Below are 13,687 nucleotides of genomic sequence, written 5' to 3' on the forward strand. Positions count from 1 at the left end.
CTGGCCTTATGAAAAGAGCAGAATCCAACATTCCTCTTTCTTCCGCAGCTCACATTTCCAGTATTATTTCATAGAATAGTTTTAGAAAAAAAAAATCAGGAGTCATGTATTAGGGAGGGTTCTTTCCCCAATCTACCCTCAAATAAACTGTACAAACAAATAAATGCAAAACCACTTTAGTCACATATAAGTGCCTATTTTAAGTAACTAACCAAGATTAATTTGGGCACCTCCATTTGATGGAATATTATGCAGCTATTAATTATGGGTTTTCAAAGAATGTTTAATGACATTAGAAAATGTTCTTGTTATAATGCTAAGATGGAAAAAGAGAAACATTGTGTATATCTAATACGACCTAAATTGTATAAGAAAAAGCCTGAATAGAAGAAAAACAAAGAAAACTCACCATGTCCTTATTAGTGGGTTATATGTGGGTGGAAGGATGATGAGTGATTTTAATTTTTGTCCTGCATTTTCCAAATTCCCCACAGTGAGCATTTATACTTTTAATCAGAGGGGAAAGCATTATTTAAAAATAGATTTGGGGGCACAGTGGTAGAGAGTCTGCCTGCCGACGCAGGGGACACGGGTTCATGCCCCGATCCGGGAGGATCCCACATGCCGTGGAGCAGCTGGGCCCGTGAGCCATGGCTGCCGAGCCTGTGTGTCCGGAGCCTGTGCTCCACAAAGGGAGAGGGCACAACGGTGAGAGGCCCGCTACCGCAAAAAAAAAAAAAAAAAGATTTGGTCTTTAGTTCACTTAATGGTATTGTACTAATGTTAATTTCTTAGTTTTGATAAAGATACGTGTAAATGTAGGATGTTAACATTAGGGGACACTGGGTGAAGAGTATATGGGAACTCTGAGTACTCTCTTAGCAACTTTTCTATAACGTCTAAGCTTATTTCAAAATAAAAAGTTTAAAAAATAGATATGGAAAAATGGAAAGGAAAACAGGTTCAGAATGAGCATCTGTTCAGTTTGAGATGTGAAGTTAGCCTTTTGAAAAGGTAAGATAGATCTTTAGGGAAAAATTAATTTGCCTTCTCCTTCCTTTGGTCCTGATGACCTGCTGATTTGAACATCCTTATAATGTTAGAGAAGAACACGATACAGATAATTCTTCAGTTCAATAAAGTAAGATTAGTTAATTGTGTGGATGGTATGCGGACCTGCTCTTTGGTTCTGGTTAACAATCATTAGTTAAAAGATTCACTGGAAGCCATGGAGGGAGGAGTGATGGCCAAAGTCAGGAATGAGGATGTACAAAGCCCTGCCTTACATAACACTTTCACTCCCATCCTACGTGCCTTCATGATATTGTTTGGTTCTGTTGATTCTTTGTGCCATTTAGTGCTCCTGGTTATTTCAAACTGAGCCATCATTGTTGACGGGCTTTCCAGCTTTCCCTTTGGGTTGGAATTACTCCAAGGTCAGTTTGCCTGAAAGCAGGAGTTAATTTCCTCGCTACTCCTGTGCTCGTTCCTTACTTGAAGCCCCTCAGCCCCTGCTTGAGACATCATAGTCCAGCTTTAAAGAAACCAACTGTGAGAACATGAACACACCTTAACAAATTACCAGTCAGGAATGCAAGACGATCTTTGGTCCCCATCTTCCACAGATGTGGCCAGTCAGTCGGAAACATCCAGCATTTATTCATGGAAATAAGTTTCAAGAGCTAAATTGTAAAGTTATATAGGTGGCAATACTGGTTCTTCAGGATTAAAGTGTCATCGTGCTGCAAGCTGAGGGCTTGCAGCGTCTTGGCATATGGAGTTAATCATCTAGTCCCTTGAGAGTTGTTCTAATGAAATGTTTACAGAGTTGTAGCGAATGTTCAGCTGAGTGCTTTGCCAGGATTTGGCTTCCGATAATTTTGTTTCTTCATACAGAGAAGCACAGCTCAGTAAAAGAGAGCTTCCGCTACGCAAACCTTACATGCAGCTCTGGCAAGCAAGTCCCGGGAGCCCCCGGACGACCGAGCACCCCTAAGGAAATGTTTATCACTGTTGAGTTTGAGCTTGAAACTAACCAAAAGGAGGTGACAGGTTGGTTTGAAAACAGTCTGTGGTGCCAGACTTCTTACGGCTTGCTCCTTATTTCTTTGCCTTTCACTTTTCATCATTCTTGCCGGGGGTGGGGGGGTGGCCGGAAATAGTGCAACCACTGAAGTATCTCCTGTTTTTTTTCACCCCCAAACTAAACTGAATTGTTTTGGAACCTGATGATTTTATCTGCTTCATCAAAACCCAAAGCTACCATTTTGGTCAACAAATTTCTGTTTGAATTGAATGCTGCCCAGCCTGCTAGGTGTCCAGCTCCAAGCCTCTCCCCATGCTGTGCACAGGGAGCTGTGGGTGTTTGTGGGTCCTGCAGTTGGTCTGGACATGCTCACATGCTGCAGCCTGACCCCTCCACTGCTGTCCCTCTCGTTTCTTCAGCCTCTTGTGATCCGAGTTGCATCATAAAGCGAACAGAGAAGCGGCTCCGGAAGGCCATCCGCACGCTCCGGAAGGCTGCCCACAGGGAGCAGTTTCACCTCCAGCTCTCAGGCGTGGACCTCGAAGTGGCTAAAAAGTCTCCCCAAACATCTGAACACTGGGCGGAGTCCTGTGGAGTGGGTCAGGGCCATGTAGGAAACCAATGTGGTGAGTGGCCTGCTGGCCGGGACATTCTTGCTAACAGAACTGTCTTGAGCTCCAAAAACACTAAGGGTAACCAAAAGCAAGTCTGTCCCATCCTTTCTCCCCAGGCTTCTTCCAGAGAACACCTGAGACACCCACGCTCATTTAAGAACTACATGTGGGTATTGGCCTTGCCTACAGGATCAGGAGCCCCCAGCACCTGGCATAGTGCCTGGCACTTAATAACTCTCTGTTGGGTTGAGGGACAGAATGGAAGAGGCAGGGTTGATGAGAAGAGGGAGTGTTGCCCCTTAAGGATCTGAGGGACCGTGGTCTTCAAAGCACTGTGGTCCCCCAGCTGGGGCAGGACTGCAAGTATAAGGCCTCCATGAGCCTTCTCGACACTCCACTATCACAGTTCCCCTATCATCCCTCTGGTGTGACACATGGTGGCAATGAACAAACTCCTGTCCATAGTTTTATGCAGAGGCAAGGCTGGGGGTCGCTCAGCTGCCTTATGAGATCCCTGAGCTATGGCCCAAGCTTTCTAGTAGTGTCAGTTCCAGTGTATGGTGGTGGTGGTGGTGGTGGTGGTGGTGGTGATGGTGTGTGTATGTATGCGTGTGTGTGCATGTATCAGAATTAAACTTGAGCAATATCAATTCTATTCCTCTGATGAAGTTCCAGGCAAGAGGAATCTGGGCAAGACGTTCCAAGGTGGTCAGTCTTGAGCTTTGTTTGTTGTGAGAGACTGTTCTGGGCAATTATGAGAGATTCTACCTAAAAAGTCTTAGATGGGGGGAAATTAGGGTCTCTCTTTACAGTAATACTGTAACCATTTGTTGAATCCTCATCTGTCACAAGCATAACACTAAGCATTATATCTGCATGACCTCATTCAGTCCTTCCAGTAATCTTACCAGGTAGGTATTATTATCTCCATTTTACAGATGAGCAAACTGGAGCTCAGAGGGATAAGTGCTCTTGCTCAAGGTCCCATGGATGGTCCCACTCCAAAGCCTGTGCTCTGGTCCCAAGAAAGGTGAATTTCGATAACCAGACCCCTCCAGAGTAAATTGGTGTCCTTTCTGTAGTGTCATTGGAATCATGAGGCCTGAGAAATGGTGCTTGAGCTAAGGAGTGATAAAGCAGTGTTTCTGAAGAAGCAAAGCTGAGCCCAGAGGCACTTGTTCAGAAGAATTGTCAGCAATAGGTCCACAGCCCAACTCTGTTGCTTTGCCAAAACATAGTGAAAATCATGTGTAAAATCAGTGTAACTGTCCACCAGGGGCTGGTTCTCAGATAGTCTTGACTTGTATTCCAGCTGACTCTCCTAAAAAAAAAAAAAAAAAAAAAGGTAAGAACAACCCAGCTGGTTGGTTGGTTCTCACTGAAAATTCTAAGAGTTCCAGTTTCCATACCAAAATGGTGATGAGAGTTGGCTGTTGCCGCCCTGCTTTCCAGGGTGAGTTGCAGAAACTGTCAGGATAGGCGGGCCAGCCTCCTCCTGGCCTCTCAGAGCTGAATTACACCCCTTCCCCCAGCTTCTGTCCTGTGGGAAGAGGCCCTGCAGGCTCACCAGGAAGGTTTATGGGTCAGTTAAGAGTTCAGGAAAAGCTAGTGTCAAGGGCCCTGTGGAACAACTCCCAGTGAGAGTATTATTAGTACTACCATGGGGATGCTTCTGGGGAATAGAGGCCTCAGGGGGAGGATTAGGAGTTACTTAACAGAGGCCTCATGACCGTGACAGCTGGTGAAAAACACTCAGTACAAGGTTTGTGTAGCTGTTGTGTGTGTGAACGTGTCCCTGAGATGCTTATCATGCTGAGTTAAGTTGGATTTGCTTCTAAGAGAGGCCATGTATCCTGTCTCAAGAGCACCCTCTAGCACTGGATGAATTTTGTAGTCCACAACGTCAGGTTCACCCTGCCTGACAGCAGTGTTAAAGATTTTACCATGTCAAAGAAACAGCACAAGGAACTACCAGTGAAACTCCTTTCTCCTGCTGGAGGGAGGAAGTGGGTGTAAAGAGGAGTCAGGTGTGTTAGTTAGAAAGGCTTTTTACCCAGCAGACTCCTGGCATGGGCAAACCATGGTGTCTTTGTGTGTGTGTGTGTGTCTATTATTCCTGATCTATTTAATGGTGTTAGAACATCATGAAAAGCAGGCTTACTGGTATTTTCTGAGCTCTGATGGCACATGCAGTGGAGACAAACCTAGGGTAGTTCTTTTTAGAAATTGTTTTGTGTTTCTAGAAAAGAGCCCAAAGACTGCTTTGAGTCACTTGGAAGGAGAGATGGAACCATTATGTTTTTCCTTTAAAATATTTTTTATTTAGTTTTTAATTACCTAAGTGGTGCATATTCCAAATGATACAGAAATGTACACAGTTAGGATGGAAACTTTCCCATCAGCTCCCAATCCCACTCCCCAGAAATAATCACTGTCAATAGTTTGCTGTGTATCTTTCCACATCTGTTTTTATGCACGTATAAAAATGAAATTTTATTGACTCATTCAATAAATATTTATTGAGCACCTACTGTGTGCCAGATACTATTCTAGGTGCTGGGAATCCAATAATGAGACAAAAGAGCAAAAATCTCAACCCTCATTGAGTTTACATTTCTGGAGGTGGGAGACAGACCACAAACCAATAAAGAAGGAAATATATCCTGTAGCAAATGGTGGTAAGGGGGTGACGAACAGGTAAGCAGAGAAGTAGAATAGAAGATTCTATTTTGGCAAGGGGAGGGGTGAGGAGGAGTGTACTCCCCCAAAACATAGACTGTGTTCAGGGACAGTGGTCATTGGAAAGTGTCATTTGGGCAGAGATGTGAAGGATGGGAGGAACCAGCTATGGGGAGATCTGGGGGAAAGAGTCCCAGCCAAAGGCAACAGCAAGTACAAAACCCCTGAGGGCTGGAGAGAAGGCCAAGATGATGAGAGCTGAGGGAGGGAGGGCAGAGGAAGAAAGTAAGAGCAGTAGCAGAGGGCCAGATCATGTGGGGAGTGGAAATCCTGGTGAGGTCGCTGAATCTGAGTGAGAGAAAAGCCAATGAAGGGATTTGAGTGAAGAGGTAACAAGGTTCTGACTTAACGTTTCAAAAGGATAACTTTGGCTGCTGTATTGAAAATAGGCTGTAGGTTTATGTGTGAAAAAAACCAAAAAATATATCAATGCAGTTTTAATAGTGCTGTGTATTGTTTTTAACTACAGGGTAGATCATGGACATCTTTCCATGCTAACAGAGGAGCTACCATACTTCTTTTAAAGCTTCCTAATCTATATTTGTTTTAAGACACCAGTGTTTATTAGCCATACTCCTATTGGTGGACATTTAATCAAGTTATTCCTGATTTTTCTGTTACAAATAACGCTGCAGTGAATTTTCTTTTTGTGCACATGTCCAGTATTTCTGAAGGATAGACGTGCAGATGTCTAATTGCAGGTCAAAGGACATGCATATTTAAAACTGAATAGATGCTGCTAAATTACCCTCCAAAAAACATACTAATATATACTCCCTCCAACATTGTATATGAGTGTTTTTTGCCCTGCCTCATTGCTAACATGGATTATATATTACTGATCTTTTTCTTTTTTAAATTTAATTTAATTTATTTTTGGCTGCGTTGGGTCTTCGTTGCTGTGCATGGGCTTTCTGTCAGTCGCAGCGAGCGGGGGTTGCTCTTCGTTGCAGTGTGCATGTTTCTCATTGCTGTGCCTTCTCTTGTGGTGGAGCACAGGCTCTAGGCGGGCGGGCTTCAGTAGTTGTGGTATGTGGGCTCAGTAGTTGTGGCTCGCGGGCTCTAGAGCGCAGGCTCAGTAGTTGTGGCGCATGGGCCCAGTTGCTACACGGCATGTGGGATCTTCCCAGACCAGGGCTCAAACTCGTGTCCCCTGCATTGGCAGGCAGACTCTTAACCACTGCACCACCAGGGAAGCCCTACTGATCTTTTAAATTTTTGCAAATCTGTTAAGTAAAAATAATAGTCATTTTAACTTGTTTTTCTTTGATTATTAGTAAGACTGAGCATGCCTTCATATGTCTGTGGCGATTTAGATTTCTTCTTCTGAGAATATCCTTATGCTTTGCCTATTTTTCCATTGAATTTTTTTGGTTTTCCAATATCATTTTTAAAAAATAAAATTTAAAGTCCCAAGTTATATCAAAGAACATAGTCACTTCTGACCAAACATTTTCTTTCTTATAGTCATTTTTATACAGTAAAGTCTCATTAATTTGACATTTAAGGACTTTGGGGACAGCCTGCTCTGCAGGTGACCTTTGTACCATCTGTGATCAATTTTAGCAATATGGCAAAAAAGAAAAATAGCTATTATATTCTCCAAGGAACAAATTCCTTAAGCTCACAGTAATTCATAAAGTCCTTCATATATAGAAGAAGAAAGAAAAGAAAAAATTAATGATGAAATGGATTTCGATTTTTCTTTCATAGCTGTTTATCCTTTCATAAAGGATACATTATTTAAGGAATATACTTGCTGAAGTATAAATTTTTTTTTTTTTTGCGGTACGCGGCCTCTCCTGCTGCGGAGCACAGGCTCCAGACGCACAGGCTCAGCGGCCATGGCTCACGGGCCCAGCTGCTCCGCGACATGTGGGATCCTCCTGGACCAGGGCACGAACCCGTGTCCCCCGCATCGGCAGGTGGACTCTCAACCACTGCGCCACCAGGGAAGCCCTAAAGTATAAATTTTTGTATTTGATTATTTTGAAAACTTGTTGAAATTTTAAAAAGACACAATCCAGGCAACTGGCAAACTGGGAAGTATCCTAGTGCCTGGGTTCTTGAGAGACTAGAAAAGTTTAATTCAACTTTTAATAGTAGTAGTGTTCCTCTGCAGTAGTTGAAAAAACTTAATTAAAACAGAATTTATTGAGATCCCACTCTGTGCCACTCTATGAACTTAGGTTGAATCAGTGAGAACATAATGGGTGAGAAGCCTGCTTTTATGAAGTTCACATTCTAATGGAAGGAGATGGACAATAAAAAAGTAAAGAGAAAGATAATTTCAGAAATTATAATTGTTATTGAAGATAATAAAACAGAAAGGGTCAGAGGGGAGGAGAGATTACTAGTCCCGACAGGGTGTTCAAGGGAGACCGTCAGAGCAGGTGACGTTTGAGCTAAGACCTAATTGAGAAGGAGGAGCTGGCCATGCAAAACTCTGATAGAGGCAGGGGGTGCTCTGATGGAGGGGATAGCAGCAAGTGCAAAGGGCCTGAGGCAGGAAGGAGCCAGGCATTTTCTTCTTAAGTTTTCAAAATTGAGAAATTATTTGGAACTGAACAGGCAGCAAATTTCTTTTCTGTTTTAAATCAAGGAAAATATAAAGTGTATATTAGCAATATAGACCAATATTAGACCAATATTTAGCACATGGACTTGGTAGGAAATGCTTTTAATTTAAAAAACATAATTTAATAAAATGTTGACATGTATTGAGCACTTAATGTGTTCAGCCCTGTGCTAAGTACTTTACATGTCTCATCTCATTTAGTCTCATCACAAGTCATTCTGCATCATGCCCTTTTTACAGATAAGGAAACTAAGGCATAAGAAGGTAAGCAGTTTTCCCAATGTCATGCAGCAAGTCAGTGGCAGAGCCAGGATTCGCATTCAGATCTGACTCAAGAGCCTATGTTCCTGACCATCTCAAATTGAATGCTCTCACGTCTCCCACATATAGGCTGTGCCCTGTGATTATCTTACTCATGCCGCACTCGTATGGAGTGCCCTGCGTGGGCCAGCTCTGTGGTGGGTGCTGAGGAGGTCTGAATAAATATGACAGCATCCCTCAAGTCGTAACCCTCCCAGGGAAGCGTCAGAGAAGCCTTCCCCAAAGAGAGAAAGCCTAAGTGAGTTTTGAAGGATGCCCAGATGAAGCATAAATGGGGAGGAGCATTCAGGCAGAGGAACAGCCTTAGGTAGTGAGGTTGAGCAAGATGTGCACAGGGCATTATTGGCATTTCAGTATTACTAACCCTGGAGTGGAAGGTAGGATGCAGTGAGCAGCTAGGCTAGTGGGCAAAACATGGCCAAGTCATGAGAGACCTTGAATATGTTGCTAAGGAGCCTTGACTTTATCTCTAGGTGACAGGTGTCATTAGAGGCTTGAATCAGGGAGCATAAAGTCATATTTACATTCTAGAAAGATCTCTCTAACTGAATTGGGGGTCAGGACTGGAGGCAGAAAAACCGATCTGGGAGCTTCTGAATGCTTTGCATAAGAGATATTGAGAACATGAAGGCACTAGATGGAGTAGAATAGAAGCAGTGGATTAGAGAAATATTTAGGAGGAAACGTGAGCAGCATTTGGTGATAAATTGGGTTGGGGACTGAGACGAGGAAAGAGTTGGGGTGAGCTCAGAGGTTTCTGACTTGGCCTCTGATCCTGCACTTGCTTCCCATATGTCCCTCATCTCACCCAGCCCTGTTTCATATGCAGGAGACACTGAGAAAAAGCCTGTGGGTTTGTTGAATGGCTAGATGAATGTGATCACTGGGGAAGAAATAATCAGAAAAGATTTATAGGAAAAGCAGAAAAAAATGGGCTCTTGAGAGGGCATGAGAAAGAACGAAAACTCAGATACAGAAAAGGGGACTAAAGGCTGAGTTTGAGAAGTGTAGGGAGGCAAGTCAAGGAGGTTTTTGAGCCAGGGAGTGAAGCAGTCAGAGAAGCACTTTAGGAAGGTGAATCTTTTTTTTTTTTTTAATTTTTAAAAAATTTTATTTATTTTTTTTTGTTGCGTTGGGTCTTCATTGCTTCGCGCAGGCTTTCTCTAGCTGCGGCGAGAGGGGGCTACTCTTTGTTGCGGTGTGCGGGCTTCTCATTGCGGTGGCTTCTCTTGTTGTGGAGCACGGGCTCTAGGCGCATGGGCTTCAGTAGTTGTGGCATGCAGGCTCTAGAGCGCAGGCTCAGTAGTTGTGGCGCACGGGCTTAGTTGCTCCGCGGCATGTGGGATCCTCCCTGGCCAGGGCTTGAACCCATGTCCCCTGCATTGGCAGGCAGATTCGTAACCACTGCGCCACCAGAAGCCCCTAGGAAGGTGAATCTGATGGCAGCATGTAATAACAGAGCTGAGGCCGAGAGGAACACAGGCAAGGGAAATCACTGGAAGGTTATTGGAGTAATCTAGATACGAGATGGCGAGGAGCAAAGGACACTAGTGCCATGGGGATGAAGCATAGGGGATGGACAAAAGGGACACAACTGTAGGATGCTGCAGCAGGGAGGAGAGACATCTGGGATAACTGTGGTTTGGAGCATTGGTGACTGGGAATATAGAGGTGCTGTTTAGAAAGAGAGTAAAGCCAGAGGGGTAGGAAGGCTTGGGAAGGGAAGAGAGAAGCATTCCCCTTGAGAAAGTTGAATTTGAGTTGCAACAAGACTCCCAGGCAGAAATGTCCATGGGCAGGTGGGAGTCTAGGAAAACGACTGCACCTCTCCATGTGCGGACTGACCCTCCTATCCTGCGTCTGTCCATACATGCTCTGACTCGCCTGCTGCTGAAATGGATGAACAGCCCACGCTCCTTCCTAAGGGAACTCCTGCACTGGGGCTCTGGAGCCCATTCCCTCTCATCATCTCAAAAACGATACTCCTGCTGTTGTCCCCACCGACCCCCATCTCAGAATTCTCCTTCTCTACTGGATCATTTCAAACAGCACGCAAACCTACCTCCTGTCTTAAAACCCACACAAATCCTCCTTTGACTTCCTGCTTCTCTCCAGATCCTGCCTCCTTTCTTTGACCCCCTTGTAAAGCAAAACTCCTTGAGGGACTTGTCCAAATTTGCTGTCTTTACTACCTCACTGACCATTTTCTCCTCCACTCTAGCCAATCTGGTTTTCATTCCCAACCTCTCCACTGAAACTGCTTTTCCCAAGATTTCTAGCAACTTCCACGTTACCAAATCCAGTTTCCAGCTGTCCCTCAGACTCTGCTGATCACTCCTTCCTCCTGGAAACCCTTGTCATGGGTTTCACACACCACACACCTCCGGTTCTTCTTCTGCTTCACCAGCTGCTCCCTTTTCATTTTCCATACTGGTTCTCCCCTAATTTCTTATCTCTAAACATCAGGGATCCCAGGGCTCAGTCCTCCATGCCCCTCGCCTATCTTCACACTCTCCTCGGTGACCTCATCCAGCGCCATAGCTTTAAATACCACCACATGCTAGTGACTCCCAAACTGCCCTCTCCAGCTCTAACCTCTATCCGAATCATGGACTTCTCTGTTCTAGAGGTGCTGAACATTTTTGATCACACATATACACACACACAGTGAAATACTTTTGAATTTGTGAATGTTTACTTATTTTAAAATTATATACTCTTACTATTGGCTAATATATTGTGTACAACATAACAAGCAGAAGAATGAGATACAGTTTACATAAACAAAATTTCAAATAGCTGGCTAGTCTCTGAGGGACCATATTGACAACTTGGTAAGGTTCATTGTGAACAGTAGTGGTTGTAAATCATTTTTCAAATAGTCTTTTTGTTCATTACTAGTGTTTTGGCTTAACTTTTGTCAGATCTGATTAAATTGTCACTGTTTCTATCCCGTGATGTGGTTTGACAAGAGCTAGTACCAGGAGAACAAGCTGTGTCAGCGCTGCACTTCCCTGTGGTTCACCTGCACTTGCATCACTGGTTCTGCATCATGGGCCCAGGATTTCTACAGGAATTGTTTAAAGCTGCTTTCTACTTTGTGATGGTTCAGTTGGTTGAAACTAGATCATTTTAATCAGGAAATCTATTCAATGAGGCACAACTGAAATTCTTCTCGAGACACTGAAAAAAAGTGAGTCAGTCAGTACCTCCCCACCCACAGGTCTCTTTCTTGGGGACCTTGTGTCTTCACACGTGTCTCTGACTTGTGGAGATGTAGACTGACTAAGGGACTAATTTTTTTTTTGGCTGCATCGGGTCTTAGTTGAGGCACACGGGATCTTTTGTTGCTGCGCGCAGGCTCTTCGTTGCGGCGCGTGGGTTTCTCTCTGGTGTGGCGTGTGGGCTCAGTAGCACCGCAGCATGTGGAATCTTAGTTCCCCCACCAGGGATTGAACCCTCATCCCCTGCATTGGAAAGCGGATTCTCAACCACTGGACCACCAGGGTAGTTCCTAATCTTTTTTTCTTTTAAACAGAAGAACTTTAAAAAAATGATTTTTCTTTCAGTTTCATTGAGATATAATGGACATACAGTACTGTATAAGTTTAAGATGTACAACATAATGATATGACTTACATGTATCATGAGATGATGACCACAGTAAGTTTAGTGAACCTCCATCATCTCGTATAGATACAACATTGAAGAAATAGAAAAAAAATGTTTCTCCTTGTGATGAGAACTCTTAGGATTTACTCTTTTAACAATTTTCATATGTAACATACAGCAGTGTCAATTATATTTATCGTGTTATACATTGCATCCCTAGTACTTATTTATCTTATACCTGGACGTTTGTATTTTTTGACCGCCTTTATCCAATCTCCCTTTCTCCCACCCCCAAGCCCTGTGCAGCTCTGGTAACCACAAATCTGATCTCTTTTTCTGTGAGTTTGTTTGTTTGTTTGTTTTTGAAATATAATTGATATACAACACTACGTTAGTTCCTGGTATGTGACACAGTGATTTGATATTTCTGTACATTTCAAAATGATCACCATGGTAAATCTGGTTTAATTGCTAAACCAGTGAACCTTTCTTTACGTCTTATTTTTTAGATAAAAATTAATACACATAGATGTGAAAATGCTTTGCTCACACTCTGGATCATTTTGTAAATGTAAATGGTACCCCTGAGGTGTAGCGTTCTACCTTGGAGACCACAGGTATAACCAGTGCCTTCTCAACACCAACACTTGCGTGGCCAAAAAATATCTTAAACTTGACATGTCTAAACAAAACATTTTATTCTCCTCTCTCCCTCCAAAATAAAACCCACTTCTCCCTCATCTCCTTCATCCCTCATCTCCGTAACTGGCATCCCTGTTTGCCCAGTTGCTCAAGTTGAAAGCCTCAGTCTTTTTGGCCTCTCTTGCTCTGTCATGCTCCTTACTGAATCCATTAGCAAATCCTGTCAGATCTGCCTTTACATTATATCCTGAGCCTAACTAGTTTTCTCTTCCTCTGTTATTACCACTCTGTTCCAAACCACCACCATCTCCTGCCAGTCTATTGCTATGGGCTCTGAATTGTTCTCCTTAGCCTTGCCTGTCTTCAGGCTGTTCTCCACACGGTAGCTAGAAGATCTTCTAGAAACATAAGTCAGATCATTTCACTGCCCCATTTGAAACCTCCAACACACTTTGAGTAAGGTCTAATTTCCTTACCATGACCTTCAAGAACCTCCGTAAGCTGGCCCTTGCTTGCTTTTAGAGTCCATATCCTATCACCCAGCCCCTTTCACTATGTTCCTGCTACATTGGCTCTTTTGCCGTTAGGCAATACCATCACAAGGCTGTTTCTCTCATTTCACTCTGCCGTCTGCTCAGAGAGGCCTTTCCTGGCTACTCTTCGAAAATAGCATTCATGCAAACTCCATCCCCACCACTCTTTGTCTTACCCTCTCTGCCTGTTTTACTTTTCTTCATTGCACTTAGCTCTAGTTAGCATTCTACTATGTATTTATTTGTTTGCTCATTTATTGTTCATACTCTCCACTAGAATGAGAGCCCCGTTAGGGCAGGGCCCTGTCTGTCTCCTCTGCTGTATCTCCAGCCCCCAGAACAGTACTCTGCACATAATCAGTGCTAAGTATTTAACTGAATAAATGAGTAGATGAATCTTCACAGGAACAACAGATGAAATCCCAAGGATAGTTGCCGCCAACACTAAGAGAAAAGAGGGCCAAGGGCAAATCTTTGGGGAAATATTTAAATTGAGGGCAAAAGAGGCACTCTAGAGGAAGTGAAATCTCAGTCCCATTAACTAGGCATGAAGAAAACAGCACGCACTGGGGAAACTCAGCAAGGAAGGCGTCAAGTCCGGCTCATCTCTCTGCCCCAACTC

General features: G+C 43.6%; 1 protein-coding gene across 5 annotated transcripts in view; it reads left to right on the forward strand.

The window, feature by feature from the left end:
• The window catches only part of SCUBE2 (signal peptide, CUB domain and EGF like domain containing 2), a 67,803-nt gene that overhangs the window by 34,026 nt on the left and 20,090 nt on the right, over positions 1–13,687 (forward strand). For 4 of the 5 annotated variants that reach the window (XM_060303529.1, XM_030831335.2, XM_060303530.1 and 1 more), the window contains 2 exons: positions 1,897–2,052; positions 2,446–2,652. In XM_060303529.1, coding sequence (XP_060159512.1) covers positions 1,897–2,052; positions 2,446–2,652 — 363 coding nt within the window. The remainder of the gene's footprint in view (positions 1–1,896; positions 2,053–2,445; positions 2,653–13,687) is intronic. The other variant, XM_030831336.2, reaches the window with a different exon arrangement.

The sequence above is a fragment of the Globicephala melas genome, chromosome 8 (assembly GCF_963455315.2).
Source record: "Globicephala melas chromosome 8, mGloMel1.2, whole genome shotgun sequence".
Classification (NCBI taxonomy): Eukaryota; Metazoa; Chordata; class Mammalia; order Artiodactyla; family Delphinidae; genus Globicephala; species Globicephala melas.